Genomic DNA, 20762 nt, shown 5'->3' with positions numbered 1-20762 from the left:
GATACTTCAGGCTTTTTGAAAAAAATCGAATTATACTGATCAGGGCTCAAAAAGGTATGTATCACCGATGATACATTTGGCATGTTAGGGTTAAGGCGCAAATGACATTGTTGTGCTGTCCCAAATTAATTACTGTTGCCATTTTCTCTCCTTTAATATTGAATTGCAATCATTTGAGTTAGTCCCTCCTCTTCTGCAACGTAGCCAAAATGTAGTCAGGATCCATGGCTGGGGCGTTTTGAGTGCATAATGCTGAGTTCTGATGTCACACTGCATTTGACTGTACTTTCAGTGTGAATCCTCAGAGCAAAAACACTAAGTGTGTGAATTTAGGTCACTTTGTATTGTGCAGCTTCGCTACAATAAACTGCTGGACTGACTCAGCTAAGCTGATGGAATAAATTATACATACAATATAAACTCAGGGGCGCCGCTAGGGATTTTGGGCCCCATGAAAAGAATCTTTACAGGGCCCCCAACACAGTGTCATTATTTTTTCTGTATTATAATTTCATCATCATTAGGGGCCTCTCTGGGCCCCCCTCCATCATGGGCCCCTAGAATCCGTCTCCTTTACCCCCCCTTTTCGGCGCCCCTGTATAAACTACAATATAATTACATAGTATACAGTGTAGAGATGTCCGATAATGGCTTTTTTTGCCGATATTCCGATATTGTCCAACTCTTAATTACCGATTCCGTAATCAACCGATACCTATATATACAGTCGTGGAATTTACACATTATTATGCCTAATTTTGTTGTGACGCCCCACTGGATGCAATAAACAATGTAACAAGGTTTTCCAAAATAAATCAACTCAAGTTATGGAAGAAAATGCCAACATGCCACTGCCATATTTATTATTGAAGTCACAAAATGCATTATTTTTTTTGAACATGCCTCAAAACAGCAGCTTGGAATTTGGGACATGCTCTCACTGAGAGAGCATGAGGAGGTTGAGGTGGGCGGGGTTGAGAGGGTAGCGGGGGGTGTTGTGAGAGAGAGAGTGAGAGAGTGAGAGAGAGAGTGTGAGAGTGAGAGAGTGAGATATATATATATATATATATATATATATATATATATATATATATATATATATATATATATATACCATCCCTACAGTGAATCACGGTGGTGACAGTATCATGCTGTGGGGATGTCTTTCAGCGGTAGGAACTGGGAGACCAGTCAGGATAGAGGGAAATATGAATGCAGCAATGTACAGAGACATTCTGGATGAAAACCAACACTTCAAATCCAACCTGACAGAGCTTAGTAGGTGCTGTAAAGAGAAATGGGCAAAACTGCCCAAAGACAGGTGTGCCAAGCTTGTGGCATAGTTTTTAAAAAAGACTTGAGGCTGTAATTGCTGCCAAAGGTACATCAGCAAAGTATTGAGCAAAGGATGTTTTTTTTTAGTTTTATGAATTTGCAATTATTTTAGGCAAACAACCTTTTCACGTTGTTATTATGAGGTATTGTCTGTGGAATTTTGACGACAAAAATAAATTCATTGCATTTAGGAACAACGCTGTAACATAACAAAATGTGTTATGAGCGCTGTGAATACTTTCTAGATCAGTGGTTCTTAACCTTGTTGGAGGTACCGAACCCCACCAGTTTTATATGCACATTCACCGAACCCTTCTTTAGTGAAAAATAAAAAAAAATTTTGGTTTTTTTTTCAAATTCAAGACAAAGTTATATGTTTTTGGTAACACTTTAGTATGGGGAACATAGTCTAAGTAACAAAGACTTAATTTAGAGTTATTTGGACACTAGGGGAACATAGTCTAAGTAACAAAGACTTAATTTAGAGTTATTTGGACACTAGGGGAACATATTCCTAAGTAACAAAGACTTAATTTAGAGTTATTTGGACACTAGGGGAACATATTCCTAAGTAACAAAGACTTAATTTAGAGTTATTTGGACACTAGGGGAACATATTCTAAGTAACAAAGACTTAATTTAGAGTTATTTGGACACTAGGGGAACATATTCCTAAGTAACAAAGACTTAATTTAGAGTTATTTGGACACTAGGGGAACATATTCCTAAGTAACAAAGACTTAATTTAGAGTTATTTGGACACTAGGGGAACATATTCCTAAGTAACAAAGACTTAATTTAGAGTTATTTGGACACTAGGGGAACATATTCCTAAGTAACAAAAACTAAATTTAGAGTTATTTGGACACTAGGGGAACATATTCTAAGTAACAAAGACTTAATTTAGAGTTATTTGGACACTAGGGGAACATATTCTAAGTAACAAAGACTTAATTTAGAGTTATTTGGACACTAGGGGAACATATTCCTAAGTAAAAAAGACTTAATTTAGAGTTATTTGGACACTAGGGGAACATATTCTTAGTAACAAAGACTTAATTTAGAGTTATTTGGACACTAGGGGAACATATTCCTAAGTAACAAAGACTTCATTTAGAGTTATTTGGACACTAGGGGAACATATTCCTAAGTAACAAAGACTTCATTTAGAGTTATTTGGACACTAGGGGAACATATTCCTAAGTAACAAAAACTAAATTTAGAGTTATTTGGACACTAGGGGAACATATTCCTAAGTAACAAAGACTTAATTTTAGAGTTATTTGGACACTAGGGGAACATATTCCTAAGTAACAAAGACTTAATTTAGAGTTATTTGGACACTAGGGGAACATATTCCTAAGTAACAAAGACTTAATTTAGAGTTATTTGGACACTAGGGGAACATATTCTAAGTAACAAAGACTTAATTTAGAGTTATTTGGACACTAGGGGAACATATTCCTAAGTAACAAAGACTTAATTTAGAGTTATTTGGACACTAGGGGAACATATTCTTAGTAACAAAGACTTAATTTAGAGTTATTTGGACACTAGGGGAACATATTCCTAAGTAACAAAGACTTCATTTAGAGTTATTTGGACACTAGGGGAACATATTCCTAAGTAACAAAGACTTCATATAGAGTTATTTGGACACTAGGGGAACATATTCCTAAGTAACAAAAACTAAATTTAGAGTTATTTGGACACTAGGGGAACATATTCCTAAGTAACAAAGACTTAATTTTAGAGTTATTTGGACACTAGGGGAACATATTCCTAAGTAACAAAGACTTAATTTAGAGTTATTTGGACACTAGGGGAACATATTCCTAAGTAACAAAGACTTAATTTAGAGTTATTTGGACACTAGGGGAACATATTCCTAAGTAACAAAGACTTAATTTAGAGTTATTTGGACACTAGGGGAACATATTCTTAGTAACAAAGACTAAATTTAGAGTTATTTGGACACTAGGGGAACATATTCCTAAGTAACAAAAACTAAATTTAGATTTATTTGGACACTAGGGGAACATATTCTAAGTAACAAAGACTTAATTTAGAGTTATTTGGACACTAGGGGAACATATTCCTAAGTAACAAAAACTAAATTTAGAGTTATTTGGACACTAGGGGAACATATTCCTAAGTAACAAAGACTTAATTTAGAGTTATTTGGACACTAGGGGAACATATTCCTAAGTAACAAAGACTTAATTTAGAGTTATTTGGACACTAGGGGAACATATTCCTAAGTAACAAAGACTTAGTTTAGAGTTAGAGGGTTAGGGCCAGGGTTAGGGTTATAATAAGGCCATGCCGTTAATAAGTACTTAATAATGACTAGTTTAGAGCCAATATGTTACTAATTTGCATGTTAATAAGCAACTAATTAATGGTGACTATGTTCCCCATACTAAAGTGTTACCATGTTTTATTACTGGTGCACAAAATGAACCGTGCATGAACATCACCTTGTTCAAACAACAAAACCAACACAGTGCATAAACTCACAACAAATTACACACCTGCAAATCAGTCTGACTTCTGCTGTTGCCGTATCCATAATACGCCGATAAGGAGAAGTTTTTATTTATTTTATTTACACGATGAGTCGGGTATGTTTTGACCTGCGCCGAACCCCTGAATCCGACTCACCGAACCCCTAGGGTTGGATCGAACCCAGGTTAAGAACCACTGTTATAGATGCACTGTCAACATCACTTACGTCCTCCTGATTTCTCAAAATGCTCATTTTGAAAGACTTTCCCCCTCCATTAGGTCCACAACTTGGTTGCCATAGAGCTGGCCTACATCAACACGAAGCACCCAGACTTCGCAGACGCCTGCGGGGTCATGAACAACAACATCGAGGTGTGCGCCCTGTTACATATTATTACACTCTTTTTAATCAATGCAGTACAAATGGACACTAGCAAAGATGTGTGTTAATTATAAAGAATGTAATCTGCATTATCAGTGTATTATTGGAGAAAGATAACCTGCAATGTGTTTGTAGGAGCAAAGAAGAAACCGGATGAGAGAGCTGCCCTCTGCTGTGCCGAGAGATAAGGTATTCTTAATTGGTGCTGATTGTTTATCAATAAAACAAGCTTAACATTTGGTGTCCAAAGTAGTGCAGATAGATTAGTACCTAAAACCAAAGGGCGAGATCAAGTCCTAAATCTATGGGAGTGTCCCATACTTGCCAACCCTCCCGAATTTTCCGGGAGACTCCCGAAATTCAGCGCCTCTCCCGAAAACCTCCCGGGACAAATATTCTCCCGAAAATCTCCCGATTTTCAGCCGGAGCTGAAAGCCACGCCCCCTCCAGCTCCATGCGGACCTGAGTGAGGACAGCCTTTTTTCATGACGGGAGGACAACAGGGTGACAAGAACTAAATCATCCAGACTAGAGATACATTTTATTATTATGTTTATCTTACCTAAAAATAAATATATTTATTAATTTACAAAAAAAAAGCTAAATACATGTTTACTATATTTTGCGAAAAACATCAAAATTAATTGTATTTTTATTTGTATTTTTTCCTGACTCCTTATTACATCCAGCCATAGAATTATACATTAAAATAAACATATTTGAAATAATTGATTTTAAATTATCATAATAATTCATTTAAAATGACCATATTTAATTATTAAAATAATTGCTTGTTTATCAACAACTTTAGCATTTTATTCATTACATTTTGAAACTCTCAGAAGCCAAATTATGAAGTATCAATTATCTAAACACAGTTTTGTTTGCATATTTTCAGGATGTAGATATCTATCTATCTATCTATCTATCTATCTATCTATCTATCTATCTATATATATATATATATATATATATATATATATTAGAGATGCGCGGATAGGCAATTATTTCATCCGCAACCGCATCACAAAAGTTGTCAACCATCCGCCATCCACCCGAACTAACATTTAATCAAAACCGCACCCGCCTGCCATCCGCCACCCGCCCGTTGTTATGTATCTAATATAGACAAGGCAAGGCATTAGTGAGGTTATAAAGCTTTTGCCTGTTAAAGAAAGGAGACTGATCCAATGCAGCAGAGACATTCAATGCGTGCCACGCTGTCACGGCCCAGACGCACACCAGTGCGCAATCATCTGGGAGCCACGCTGAGCGCACTTCCAAGCGCGCTCGCGCCACTCAAACTGCTGCAGGCAGCTGCGTTCTATCTTGTTTTAGCATCCTGTGCCACTCTTCTGGGATCACGGCGGACGAAACTGCTCATGCTCAGGGTGTTTGTGGAGGTTCGGGGTTTTGCACAAATGTGATGCACCATGTTAGATGTCCCGGTTTTGTGACTGTCGTAGACATAAACAGCGTCGCAGCTCTTGCAAATCACGTAGCCAGCATTACTATCGTCCTGATTTACAACCTCATAAAAACGAGTCCACGCTGAACTTCTCTGGCCTTTTTTCCCCCTGGTCTTTAGTATTCCCTTTTTTAGTTTGTCGCGTACCACGTTTGCTGCCGGCGTTGCCATCTCTTTTTTTTTTCTTCTTCTGTTGTGGCATATGCTGCAGGTGCCTGCTCGTTTTTCGTATGTGGGTAACAACATTTAACTATGTATATATATTTCCAAATTGGTTTAACTGCCACCTGCCTGAATCTATTTAAAATCAAATTTTTTAAAATTTCAACTGCCTGACCCGACCCGCGGATAAAATCTAATTTTTTTTTATTTCAACCGCCCGACCCGCGGATAATCCGCGGACTCCGCGGTTGTGTCCGCAAACCGCGCATCTCTAATATATATATATATATATATATATATATATATATATATATATATATATATTAGAGATGCGCGGATAGGCAATTATTTCATCCGCAACCGCATCACAAAAGTCGTCAACCATCCGCCATCCACCCGAACTAACATTTAATCAAAACCGCACCCGCCTGCCATCCGCCACCCGCCCGTTGTTATGTATCTAATATAGACAAGGCAAGGCATTAGTGAGGTTATAAAGCTTTTGCCTGTTAAAGAAAGGAGACTGATCCAATGCAGCAGAGACATTCAATGCGTGCCACGCTGTCACGGCCCAGACGCACACCAGTGCGCAATCATCTGGGAGCCACGCTGAGCGCACTTCCAAGCGCGCTCGCGCCACTCAAACTGCTGCAGGCAGCTGCGTTCTATCTTGTTTTAGCATCCTGTGCCACTCTTCTGGGATCACGGCGGACGAAACTGCTCATGCTCAGGGTGTTTGTGGAGGTTCGGGGTTTTGCACAAATGTGATGCACCATGTTAGATGTCCCGGTTTTGTGACTGTCGTAGACATAAACAGCGTCGCAGCTCTTGCAAATCACGTAGCCAGCATTACTATCGTCCTGATTTACAACCTCATAAAAACGAGTCCACGCTGAACTTCTCTGGCCTTTTTTTCCCCCTGGTCTTTAGTATTCCCTTTTTTAGTTTGTCGCGTACCACGTTTGCTGCCGGCGTTGCCATCTCTTTTTTTTTTTCTTCTTCTGTTGTGGCATATGCTGCAGGTGCCTGCTCGTTTTTCGTATGTGGGTAACAACATTTAACTATGTATATATATTTCCGAATTGGTTTAACTGCCACCTGCCTGAATCTATTTAAAATCTAATTTTTTTAAATTTCAACTGCCCGACCCGACACGCGGATAAAATCTAATTTTTTTTTATTTCAACCGCCCGACCCGCGGATAATCCGCGGACTCCGCGGTTGTGTCCGCAAACCGCGCATCTCTAATATATATATATATATATATATATATATATATATACATATATATATATATATATATATATATGAAATACTTGACTTGGTGAATTCTAGCTGTCAATATACTCCTCCCCTCTTAACCACGCCCCCAACCACGCCCCGACCACACCCCCACCCCCCTCCTCCCGAAATCGGAGGTCTCAAGGTTGGCAAGTATGGAGTGTCCTAAAGCACAATGATGCTCTGGCGTTTCTCTAAAGCAGGGGTGTCCAACAAGGTGCCCGGCGGCCATTTTCCTCACCGTATTCAGAGATTTTGTCGTTCTTATCAGTGGAAAAGTTTGTACTTAGTGGTTAGAGTGTCCGCCCTGAGATCGGTAGGTTGTGAGTTCAAACCCCGGCCGAGTCATACCAAAGACTATAAAAATGGGAGCCGTTACCTCCCTGCTTGGCACTCCGCATCAAGGGTTGGAATTGGGGGTTAAATCACCAAAAAATGATTCCCGGGTGCGGCCACCGCTGCTGCTCACTGCTCCCCTCACCTCCCAGGGGGTGATCAAGGGTGATGGGTCAAATGCAGAGAATAATTTCGCCACACCTAGTGTGTGTGTGACAATTGGAGATGTCCTATAATGGCTTTTTTGCTGATATCCAAAATTAAATTTAAAAAAATACCCTAAACTCCGGGCTATAAGCTACTTTTTTTTCCTACGCTTTGCATCGTGCGGCTTATAAAACGGTGCGGCTAATTTATGGATTTTTCCTCGCTAACGGCCATAATGTTTCGTGTTCAATCAGAGACGCTGACATGGTGTGTGCTCTGGCGCCATCTTTAGGACGAGTTCGCTCACTGCCGGTGTTGCGGGTAGAAAATGTAAAATCGAAGTATAAGAATTAGAGATGTCCGATAATGGCTTTTTTGCCGATTTCCGATATTGTCCAACTCTTAATTACCGATTCCGATATCAACCGATACATACAGTCGTGGAATGAACACATTATTATGCCTAATTTTGTTGTGATGCCCCGCTGGATGCATTAAACAATGTAACTTTACCATGAATTGATTTAACGTGGACCCCGAAAAACGTATTCGGGTGTTACCATTTAGTGGTCAATTGTACGGAATATGTACTGTACCGTGCAATCTACTAATACAAGTTTCAATCAAAAACAAGGTTTTCCAAAATAAGAGAACAACTTCAACTCCAGTTATGGAAAAAAGTGCCAACATAGCACTGTCATATTTATTATTGAAGTCACAAAGTGCATACTTTTTTGTAACATGCCTCAAAACAGCAGCTTGGAATTTGGGACATGCTCTCCCTGAGATAATCCTGATGCCCACTACAACTATGGGAAATACTATACTTTGACTTTCACAAAGTGCATTATTTTTTATTTTTTTTAAACATGCCTCAAAACAACAGCTACAAAAACAATGAAGGCACACAGCTTCAGTCCAAAGTATACTAGAGCAGTGGTTCTCAACCTTTTTTCAGTGATGTACCCCCTGTGAACTTTTTTTTTAATTCAAGTAACCCCTAATCAGAGCAAAGCATTTTTGGTTGGGAAAAAAAAGAGATAAAGAAGAAAAATACAGCACTATGTCATCAGTTTCTGATTTATTAAATTGCATAACAGTGCAACATATTGTTCATTCGTAGTGGTCTTTCTTGAACTATTTGGAAAAAAAGATATAAGAATAACTAAAAGCGTGTTGAAAAATAAACAAGTGATTCAATTATAAATAAAGATTTCTACACATAGAAGTAATCATCAACTTAAAGTGCCCTCTTTGGGGATTGTAATAGAGATCCATCTGGATTCATGAACTTAATTCTAAACATTTCTTCACAAAAAAAGAAATCTTTAACATCAATAATTATGGAACATGTCCACAAAAACTCTAGCTGTCAAAACTGAATATTGCATTGTTGCATTTCTTTTCACAGTTCTTTTTGACAGACATTTTAGTGACAAACCTGAGCTTGTGCTTCACTGAGTTTATGAACTTACATTCATATTTTGTTGAAGTATTATTAGTACAGTGGTTCTCAAATGGGGGTACGCGTACCCCTGGGGGTACTTGAAGGTATGCCAAGGGGTACGTGAGATTTTTTTTTAATATTCTAAAAATAGCAACAATTCAAAAATCCTTTATAAATATATTCAATAAATATATTTATAAAGGATTTTTGAATTGTTGCTATTTTTAGAATATTTTAAAAAAAATCTCACGTATTCAAAAATCCTTTATAAATATATTAAATAAATATATTTATAAAGGATTTTTGAATTGTTGCTATTTTTAGAATATTTAAAAAAGAATCTCACGTATATTTTTTGAATTGTTGCTATTTTTAGAATATTTAAAAAAAAATCTCACGTATATTCAATAAATATATTTATAAAGGATTTTTGAATTGTTGCTATTTTTAGAATATTTAAAAAAAAATCTCACGTATATTTTTTGAATTGTTGCTATTTTTAGAATATTTAAAAAAAAATCTCACGTATATTCAATAAATATATTTATAAAGGATTTTTGAATTGTTGCTATTTTTAGAATATTTAAAAAAAAATCTCACGTATATTTTTTGAATTGTTGCTATTTTTAGAATATTTAAAAAAAAATCTCACGTATATTCAATAAATATATTTATAAAGGATTTTTGAATTGTTGCTATTTTTACAATATTTAAAAAAAAACCTCACGTATATTTTTTGAATTGTTGCTATTTTTAGAATATTTAAAAAAAAATCTCACGTATATTCAATAAATATATTTATAAAGGATTTTTGAATTGTTGCTATTTTTAGAATATTTAAAAAAAAATCTCCCGTACCCCTTGGCATACCTTCAAGTACCCCCAGGGGTACGCGTACCCCCGTTTGAGAACCACTGTACGAGAGCATACTTGCCAACCTTGAGACCTTCGAATTCGGGAGATGGTGGGGGTGGGGAGGGACGGCGGGGTTGGGGGCGGGCGGGGTTTGGTGGTAGCAGGAGTGTATATTGTAGCGTCCCAGAAGAGTTAGTGCTGCAAGGGGTTCTGGGTATTTCTTATGTTGTGTTACGGTGCGGATGTTCTCCCGAAATGTGTTTGTCATTCTTGTTTGGTGTGGGTTCACAGTGTGGCGCATATTTGTAACAGTGTTAAAGTTGTTTATACGGCCACCCTCAGTGTGATCTGTATGGCTCACTTGTGTGTGTGTGTGTGTGTGTGTGTGTGTGTGTGTGTGTGAAAAGCCATAGATATTATGTGACTGGTTCGGCACGCAAAGGAAGTGCCTTTTAAGGTTTATTGGCGCTCTGTACTTCTCCCTACGTCCGTGTACTCAGCGGCGTTCTAAAAAGTCATACATTTTACTTTTTGAAACCGATACAGATAATTTCCGATATTACATTTTAAAGCATTTATCAGTTGATATTATCGGACATCTCTAGTGACAATCATTGGTACTTTAACTTTAACACGCCTGCTCTAAAGAAACAAACTGCGCTTGTTCTTTCTCTTCCATCCACCATTTTTGCTCTCATAGCCTCTTGGCAAGGGCCTGGCTGGCGAGCCTTCTGCGTCTGGAGCAGACATGGACAGTGCCAAGGTGGGCACAGTTTACTGGCGCTGCGCCTGGCTACGCTATGCTATGCTATGCCATGCTATGCTAAGCTAAGATAAACTAAAACAAGCTAAGCTCTCCTACAGTATGTGGACCTGCACTACCAATGTTGTTTCCTCCAGTTTCACCAACCTGCCTTCTTTTCTAACCCAGGGGTGCTCACACTTTTTCTGCAGGCGAGCTACTTTTCAATTGATCAAGTCGTGGGGATCTACCTCATTCATATATATATAATTTATATTTACTTATTTATGAAATATATGTTTTTGTTAACAAGTTAAAGGTGTTTAATGATAATACAAGCATGTTTAACACATAGTTAATATTGTTAAGGTTAAGGTGTTTAAAGATAATGCAAACATGTTTAACACATATAGTTAATATTGTTAACAAGTTAAAGATGTTTAGTGATAATGCAAGCATGTTTAACACATATAGTTAATATTGTTAATAAGTTAAAGGTGTTTAATGATAATACAAGAATGTTTAACACATAGTTAATATTGTTAACAAGTTAAAGGTGTTTAAAGATAATACAAGCATGTTTAACACTTATAGTTAATATTGGTAATAAGTTAAAGGTGTTTAAAGATAATACAAGCATGTTTAACACATATAGTTAATAAGTTAAAAGTGTTTAGAGATAATACAAGCATGTTTAACACATATAGTTAATATTGTTAAAAGTGTTTAAAGATAATACAAGCATGTTTAACACATATAGTTAATATTGTTAATAAGTTAAAAGTGTTTAGAGATAATACAAGCATGTTTAACACATATAGTTAATATTGTTAAAAGTGTTTAAAGATAATACAAGCATGTTTAACACATATAGTTAATATTGTTAATAAGTTAAAAGTGTTTAGAGATAATACAAGCATGTTTAACACATATAGATTCCTTTCTTTCATGAAGACAAGAATATAAGTTGGTGTATTACCTGATTGTGATGACTTGCATTGATTGGAATCAGACAGTAGTGCTGATAAGGTCCGCATTTTCGAATGGAGGAGAAAAAAAGTCCTCCTTTCTGTCCAATACCACATGAAAGTGGTTGGTTTTTGGCATCTTATTTGTCCAGCTTCCGTACTCCTTTGTATACACATTACAAGAAATACATTGTCGGCAAACTCCGTAGCTTGCTAGCTTGTGCACGCCAGCTTTCTGAGACTCTTATTTTGGTAGCGCAGGCAGGATGAAGCAGCGCTTTTATTGTGCAACTGTGCAGTCGGTCTTTGGCGTTTTGACGACAGGTACGGCGCCAGAGTCTGTTGAAATAAAGTGTTTCTCGCCTTCCAGTCGGTAATTTTAATGAGCTGGCAGCAGCCAGCGTCATCTCGGAAGACCCTCGGGTGCCGTGAATGTCAATCAAGTGACGAAAGTGACGTCATAGTGAAGATTTATGATCGCTCATTTTTAGGACTATTTTTTTAATGGCTGGCTGGTGATCGACTGACACACCCTCCGAGATCGACCGGTAGCTCGCGATCGACGTAATGAGCACCACTGTTCTAACCTCTTCATCCTTGTTTGTCTTGCTTCCTTTTCCCCATCATTCCAAAAGATCTCACTGTGGATTACTTCCATTTTATTTGTCAAGATTATAGCATTTTATGGCATTTTTTATATAAACAAAGTATATTATCACTGGAGGATGAAAAGAAAAGAAATGCCTAGGCATGTTACACACACACACACACACACACACACACACACACACACACACACACACACACACACACACACACACACACACACACACACACACACACACACACATATAACTACAGTAGATTAGGACGACACAAAGATAATCGATCCAGATGTCGATTCTATCAATACGTAGTATAGTATCATTATATAAACTATACTAAAGTGATTCGACCTATATTTATTTTTATTGTTATTATTGCAGAATCATTTTAGGTGTTTTTTGTTATCGTGTACAACCCCAGGGAGTGTTTGGATACAGGAAGGTCAACATTTTAGTTATTGTGCACTAGCTACTTTATTTTGTTAAAAAAATGTATGAAGCATTCAGTTCCACAAATGTAATACGTCATTTGGTTTACAACAATACTAGCATATTCTACTTTTAACAAAATAAGCTTTATGTGTTACTGTGTTTACTTTAGTTGCTCGCTATAAAACATACTTAGTTATATAATCTATTGTCAAAGTATAGAATTGGAACTCGAAATCAGATCGGATCTGAGGCCAAAGAAATAGGATCGGGATGAGAGTCCAAAAATGTTGATGGGGACATTCCTAATTACGAGATTAGATGTGGAAAAAAAACAAGGTGCGAAATAAGGGAGTCAAATAATGTATTTTTTGTTTTAATTTCGACATTTTAAGGTTCTGATAGCTTTGCGAAAAATACTATTGATAAATAAATAAATAAATGAGTACAATTTTTTTTTTTTAAATATTAGAAAAGTATAATACTTCCATTTATTTTGTGTTTTTATTTTGCCATTTTAAACTTGTAGTAGCTTTTGGGGGGAAAAAATAGTAATACTAAATCAATAAATATTTAATAAAAATTTAAAAGTATTTAATGAATATATTATTTACATTTATTATGTGTTTTTATCTTGGCGGTTTAAGGTTGACATTTGAGAAAGAAACTATAAATAAATATTTTATAAAAAGTATTTGAAAATGAAGGAAACTATTAAATCATACTAAATATATTAAATTGAAATATAAAATGACTGTCAAAATAAATATATAAAGTATGTATATTTAAATATATTATTTACTGTACATTTTTGTTTTTTTATTTTAGCATTTTAAGGTTGTGATATTGTTGGGAAAAAACTTTAAAATACTAAATAAAAATGTATTTTAAAATAAATGTATACTTCTATTTTGTATTTGTATTTTGGCATTTTTAAAGCTTTGGGAAAGAAACTATGTAAATGTAAATGGTGAAATAAAAATATTTAAACTATTACAATGATATATTTACATTTATTTGTTTTCCTTTTGGAATTTTAAGGTTGTAAAAGCTTTTTGGAGAACTATTAATAAATACTAAATAAATACGATCATTTAATCAAAATATTAAAGTATTTAATGCTTATATTAATGACATTCATTTTGTGTTTTCATTTTGGAATTTTAAGGTGGTAATAGCTTTTTGGAAAACAACTATTAATAAATATTAAATACAAATATTCAATATGTACAAATATTAAAAAAAAAAGAAGTAATAAATAAATACAAATATTCAATGATATACATATATTTGTACATTTATTTTGTGATTTTATTTGGGTATTTTGAGGTTGTGATAGCTTTGGGAAATAAGCTATTAAAAATGAATACACATTTAAAAACATATTATTAATAAATATTACATAAATACAAATATTCAATATGTACAAATATTTAAAAAAAAGAAGTAATAAATAAATACAAATATTCAATGATATATATACATATATTTGTACATTTATTTTGTGATTTTATTTTGGAATTTTGAGGTTGTGATAGCTTTGGGAAATAAGCTATTAAAAATGAATACACATTTAAAAACATATTATTAATAAATATTACATAAATACAAATATTCAATATGTACAAATATTTAAAAAAAAGAAGTAATAAATAAATACAAATATTCAATGATATATATACATATATTTGTACATTTATTTTGTGATTTTATTTGGGAATTTTGAGGTTGTGATAGCTTTGGGAAATAAGCTATTAAAAATGAATACACATTTAAAAACATATTAATAAATATTACATAAATACAAATATTCAATATGTACAAATATTTAAAAAAAAAGAAGTAATGAATAAATACAAATATTCAATGATATATATACATATATTTGTACATTTATTTTGTGATTTTATTTGGGAATTTTGAGGTTGTGATAGCTTTGGGAAATAAGCTATTAAAAATGAATACACATTTAAAAACATATTATTAATAAATATTACATAAATACAAATATTCAATATGTACAAATATTTAAAAAAAAAAGAAGTAATAAATACAAATATTCAATGATATATATACATATATTTGTACATTTATTTTGTGATTTTATTTTGGAATTTTGAGGTTGTGATAGCTTTGGGAAATAAGCTATTAAAAATGAATACACATTTAAAAACATATTATTTATGTAATATATCATATTCCAACCTTCCATGTCTCCAGGCGCCAGCAGCAGGGCCTCAAGGCGAGCAGGACGTCACAGGCGCCTGGAGAGGGATGCTCAAGAAGGGAGAAGAAGGTCCAGGTTCAGGTCCAGGAAGTCCCCTTAAAGGAGCCGTCAACCTGCTGGATGTGGTAACTAGTCTCCACCTTGATGAAGAGCCGCTGCTGATGGCGTGCTGACTTTGTTTCCACTTGCAGCCGGTGCCGGTCGCCAGGAAGCTGTCGTCACGTGAGCAGCGGGACTGTGAGGTCATCGAACGTCTCATCAAGTCTTACTTCCTGATTGTGCGCAAGAACATCCAAGACAGGTAGAAGATAAACGACCAAACATCATTCCAAATGTCATCTTGCTCCCCCGGGAGCTCATTAAACTATTTTAATTGACGCGGCGTACTTGCATGGCCGCGGTATTTAAAGCGGCTGCTGACTGGGTCAAACCTGAGTCACCCCATCAACCATCTGCTCCATCTGTTCACCCGCAGTGTGCCCAAGGCGGTGATGCACTTCTTGGTCAACCACGTGAAGGACAGTCTCCAGAGCGAGCTGGTGGGCCAGCTCTATAAGTCGGGCCTCCTCAACGACCTGCTGACCGAGTCGGAGGACATGGCCCAGCGGCGTAAGGAAGCGGCGGACATGCTCCAGGTAAAGCCGACCGCTCGTACGACCGCCTCTCGACCCGTCCGTAACCGGCGCTTTATGGTATTTTGGCTGCAGGCGTTGCAGAAGGCCAGTCAGGTGATCGCTGAGATCCGAGAAACTCACATGTGGTGAAGTGGGACACAACACAGCACTGGACTCACAAGTACATCATCAGCACGCACTTGTTAATGCCGTCATATTCAGCATTATATGATGATGTAACATTATTATGATAAGGAACAAATAGTCCTCTCCTCCATTTAGGAGTTGCAGTCTCACATGTTTGCACTGATGTCGCTCCACTGTAAATATTTATTTATACATGCTTGCAGTTTGCGTTTGTTTACAAGTGTCATGTTTAGCATTTGGTGTTTCGCTCATCAGGTCCTTAAGGCTCCGGTCTTGTTGCTTATTGGCTACTGCTGCACTTTTATTTCGAGAAGCTCTTTGGTGCATCAAAACTCTTCTGGACTTAATGCGGTTTTGCCTCATTATGTACAACATGATGACCACGCTTCACAGCTTCTGCATCAAGTCAAGAAGATATTTGATGGATTTAAGGGCCCAGAGTTGTACTGTACATTGTTTAAAAGCATCCTGTTACAGTAGGTACATGTTACATTATAATGCAACAATAAATAAGCCTTTCATTTTTCTAGTTTAATGCCCTTATTTTGCATAAGTGTGAAAAAAAAAATCCATTTATTTTGTGTTTTTATTTTGCCATTTTAAACATGTAGTAGCTTTTGGGGGAAAAAACTAGTAATACTAAATCAATAAATATGTAATAAAAATTAAAAAGTATTTAATGAATATATTATTTACATTTATTATGTGTTTTTATCTTGCCGTTTTAAGGTTGACATTTGAGAAAGAAACTATAAATAAATATTTTCTAAATACAAGTATTTGAAAATGAAGGAAACTATTCAATCATACTAAATATATTAAATTGAAATATAAAATGACTATCAAAATAAATATATAAAGTATGTATATGTAAATATATTATTTACTGTACATTTTTGTTTTTTTATTTTAGCATTTTAAGGTTGTGATATTGTTGGGAAAAAACTTTAAAATACTAAATAAAAATGTATTTCAAAATAAATGTATACTTTTATTTTGTATTTGTATTTTGGCATTTTAAAGCTTTGGGAAAGAAACTATGTAAATGTAAATGGTAAAATAAAAATATTTAAACTATTACAATGATATATTTACATTTATTTGTTTTCCTTTTGGAATTTTAAGGTTGTAAAAGCTTTTTGGAGAACAACTATTAATAAATACTAAATAAATACAAGCATTTAATCAAAATATTAAAGTATTTAATGCTTATATTAATGACATTCATTTTGTGTTTTCATTTTGGAATTTTAAGGTGGTAATAGCTTTTTGGAAAACAACTATTAATAAATATTAAATAAATACAAATATTCAATATGTACAAATATTTAATATGTAATGTATTTAACCATTGTTTAACTAGGGGGAATCCTGCTGTTTATATTTTATTTTTATTTAAATCCTGTTTTATTATAATAATTTCTATTTAACTAGGAAACATCCTGTTGTTTTATTTTTATTTTACATAACCTTTATTTAACCAGGAAAAATCCTGCTGTAAATATTTTATTTTTATTTAACCAGGAAAAATCCTGTTTTATTATATCATAATAATTTTTATTTAACGAGGAAACATCCTGTTATTTTATTTTTTATTTTACATAACCTTTATTTAACCAGGAACAATCCCGTTCTTCCTTACTTTGTTTGTATTTATTTAACCGTCATTCAACCATATAGCCTTGCCAAGGGAAATCCTGCTGTTTATATTTTATTTTTATTTAAATCCTGTTTTATTATAATAATCTCTATTTAACTAGGAAACATCCTGTTATTTTATTTTTATTTTACATAACCTTTATTTAACCAGGAAAAATCCTGCTGTAAATATTTTATTTTTATTTAACCAGGAAAAATCCTGTTTTATTATATCATAACAATTTTTATTTAACGAGGAAACATCCTGTTATTTTATTTTTATTTTACATAACCTTTATTTAACCAGGAACAATCCCGTTCTTCCTTACTTTATTTGTATTTATTTAACCGTCATTCAACCATATAGCCTTGCCAAGGGAAATCCTGCTGTTTATATTTTATTTTTATTTAAATCCTGTTTTATTATAATAATTTCTATTTAACTAGGAAACATCCTGTTATTTTATTGTTATTTTACATAACCCTTTATTTAACCAGGAAAAATCCTGCTGTAAATATTTTATTTTTATTTAACCAGGAAAAATCCTGTTTTATTATCCATTTTCTACCGCTTATTCCCTTTGGGGTCGCGGGGGGCGCTGGAGCCTATCTCAGCTACAATCGGGTGGAAGGCGGTGTACACCCTGGACAAGTCGCCACCTCATCGCAGGGCCAACACAGACAGACAACATTCACACACTAGGGCCAATTTAGTGTTGCCAATCAACCTATCCCCAGGTGCATGTCTTTGGAGGTGGGAGGAAGCTTGTAGCCCATTCCCTTTTAATTAAAAAAATATTACATTTAATTTAATGAAAGTGTATTCAATTGTTTTACAAATACAGACAAATCAAAAATTATATTTAAATGCTAAGGGAAAGGAAAAAATACATTTCATGTCAAACTTATCTCTTTTAATTCCACTACTCGCAGCAACCCACAGAGGGTGCAAGTCAGCCCTGTCTACTTCAAATTGTCGAAGAAGTAGCACCCGAAAATACGGTTTACTGTTCGATAAATAGTGCACACTTCGGTGCGGGATTATTTACAACAAAAATAAAATAGAATTACGTTTTTGGAAACAGTTTAGGGCACAAGGTAAGTTTATTATGTAAATATGAGAGTTCGTTGTATTAGTTGGTCCGTAAAACCCATCCATTTTTTTTTTTACCGCTTATCCCTTCATTTTAGCAATATTTGTTTTATTACCAATTGTTTAACCAAGACACATCCTATTGTTTCTTACATTTTTATTTTATTTTGTTTAACCTTCAACCTGGAAAAATACTGAGATTAAAAACTTGTTCAAATCTTGCCAAAAACCTAGATCTATTTTATACACATATATTAGAGATGCGCGGATAGGCAATTATTTCATCCGCAACCGCATCAGAAAGTCGTCAACCATCCGCCATCCACCCGATGTAACATTTGATCAGAACCGCACCCGCCCGTTGTTATATATCTAATATAGACGATGCAAGGCATTAGTGAGGTTATAAAGCTTTTGCCTGTTAAAGAAAGGAGACTGATCCAATGCAGCACAGACATTCGCGTGCCACGCTGTCACGGCCCAGACGCACACCAGTGCGCAATCATATGGGAGCCGCGCTGAGCGTACCTCCAAGCGCGTCTCGCTGCCGGCGACGGCCGGGTATATGGGCCCGACGCTCCAGCGCCATCCATTTTCAGGGCTAGTTGATTCGGCAGGTGGGTTGTTACACACTCCTTAGCGGGTTCCAACTTCCATGGCCACCGTCCTGCTGTCTATATCAACCAGGGTGAGCCCCACCCCTTTCGTGAGCGCACTGCGCGCGGAGTGACCCCTGTTACGAGCCCCCGGCCACGGGGGTGGCGGGCAGGTAAGCTGCTTACCTGCTGCGTGTGACGCCGGCCGCGGCGGGGTGTCGGTGCGGTGGGCGCGGTGGTGACCCTGCACGTGCGTCGGGCCCTTCTCGCGGATCGCCTCAGCTACGGCTCCCGGTGGGGCCCTCTCGGGGGAAGGGGCCTCGGTCCCGGACCCCGGCGAGGCGTCCCTTCTCCGCTCCGTAAAAGTGTCCATCTCTTTTTTTTTTTTCTTCTGTTGTGGCATATGCTGCAGGTGCCTGCTCGTTTTTCGTATGTGGGTAACAACATTTAACTATGTATATATATTTCCGAATTGGTTTAACTGCCACCCGCCTGAATCTATTTAAAATCTAATTTTTTTTTATTTCAACCGCCCGACCCGGCCCGCGGATAAAATCTAATTTTTTTTAATTTCATCCGCCCGATTTGCGGATAGTCCGCGGACTCCGCGGTTGTGCCCGCAAACCGCGCATCTCTAGCCTCTCAGTACTTCTCCGCTTGTTTCCGTCACTCCCCTTTTGTTTGAAAAATATAATTATATGTCATTTGTAATATTAATAAACGGTTGTCCCAATATTTTTAAAATACAGAAAAATAATTTTTGTAGTATGATTGTGTCAAAGCATTTGGCGAAACACGCATACCACTACTCGTAGCAACCAACAGAGGGCGCAAGTCAGTATTGTCTAAATTGCGCTATATAGGATTGTAGATGATTAAACATCTGTTCGATAAAAATGCACAATTCAGTGCGGGGGTAATTTATGACAAAAAATACTTAGTTCTGGTAAACACTTAGTTTAAGGCACGTTAAAAAAAAAAGTATTAACGCGGCATAATTTCACTACTTTCGGCAACCAGCAGAGGGCGCTGCCATATAAACAAGTTAGTTCTGGTAAACACTTAAGTTTAAGGCACGTAAAAATTAAAGCGGCATAATTTCACTACTTTCGGCAACCAGCAGAGGGCGCTGCCATATAAACAAGTTAGTTCTGGTAAACACTAAGGCACGTTAAAAAAAAAAAAAAAAGTACTACGGCATAATTTCACTACTTTCGGCAACCAGCAGAGGGCGCTGCCATATAAACAAGTTAGTTCTGGTAAACACTTGTTTAAGGCACGTAAAAATTAACGCGGCATAATTTCACTACTTTCGGCAACCAGCAGAGGGCGCTGCCATATAAACAAGTTAGTTCTGGTAAACACTAAGGCACGTTAAAAAAAAAAAAGCAGTATTAACGGCATATTTGCACTACTTTCGGCAACCAGCAGAGGGCGCTGCCATACAAACAAGTTAGTTCTGGTAAACACTAAGTTTAAGGCACGTAAAAATTAACGCGGCATAATTTCACTACTTTCGGCAACCAGCAGAGGGCGCTGCCATACAAACAAGTTAGTTCTGGTAAACACTAAGGCACGTTAAAAAAAAAGAAAAAAGTATTACGGCATAATTTCACTACTTTCGGCAACCAGCAGAGGGCGCTGTCATATAAACGAAGTTGAAACCGGACGTAGGGTTGACTGTTTAATAAATAATGCACTATTTGGTGCCTCTAATGAGCTTTAATAGCTAGGTTCCCCTTTAATTTAGACACCAGTGAGCTAATATAAAGACAAATAACA

At 35.9% G+C, this 20762-nt stretch overlaps 1 protein-coding gene across 1 annotated transcript in view; it reads left to right on the top strand.

The window, feature by feature from the left end:
* LOC133606928 (dynamin-1-like protein) overlaps window positions 1-16182 on the top strand; it is a 34900-nt gene extending 18718 nt beyond the window's left edge. The window contains exons 13-18 of the mRNA XM_061961380.2: window positions 4123-4215; window positions 4361-4414; window positions 14886-15017; window positions 15084-15193; window positions 15368-15527; window positions 15600-16182. Of these exons, the coding sequence (XP_061817364.1) occupies window positions 4123-4215; window positions 4361-4414; window positions 14886-15017; window positions 15084-15193; window positions 15368-15527; window positions 15600-15656 (606 nt within the window). The 3' untranslated portion in view covers window positions 15657-16182. The remainder of the gene's footprint in view (window positions 1-4122; window positions 4216-4360; window positions 4415-14885; window positions 15018-15083; window positions 15194-15367; window positions 15528-15599) is intronic.
* The last annotated feature ends 4580 nt before the right edge of the window (window positions 16183-20762 follow it).

This window comes from Nerophis lumbriciformis, linkage group LG05 (genome assembly GCF_033978685.3).
Source record: "Nerophis lumbriciformis linkage group LG05, RoL_Nlum_v2.1, whole genome shotgun sequence".
NCBI lineage: Eukaryota > Metazoa > Chordata > Actinopteri > Syngnathiformes > Syngnathidae > Nerophis > Nerophis lumbriciformis.
Note: the sequence above shows the minus strand (reverse complement) of the source record. Positions and strands in the feature narration are given on the sequence as shown.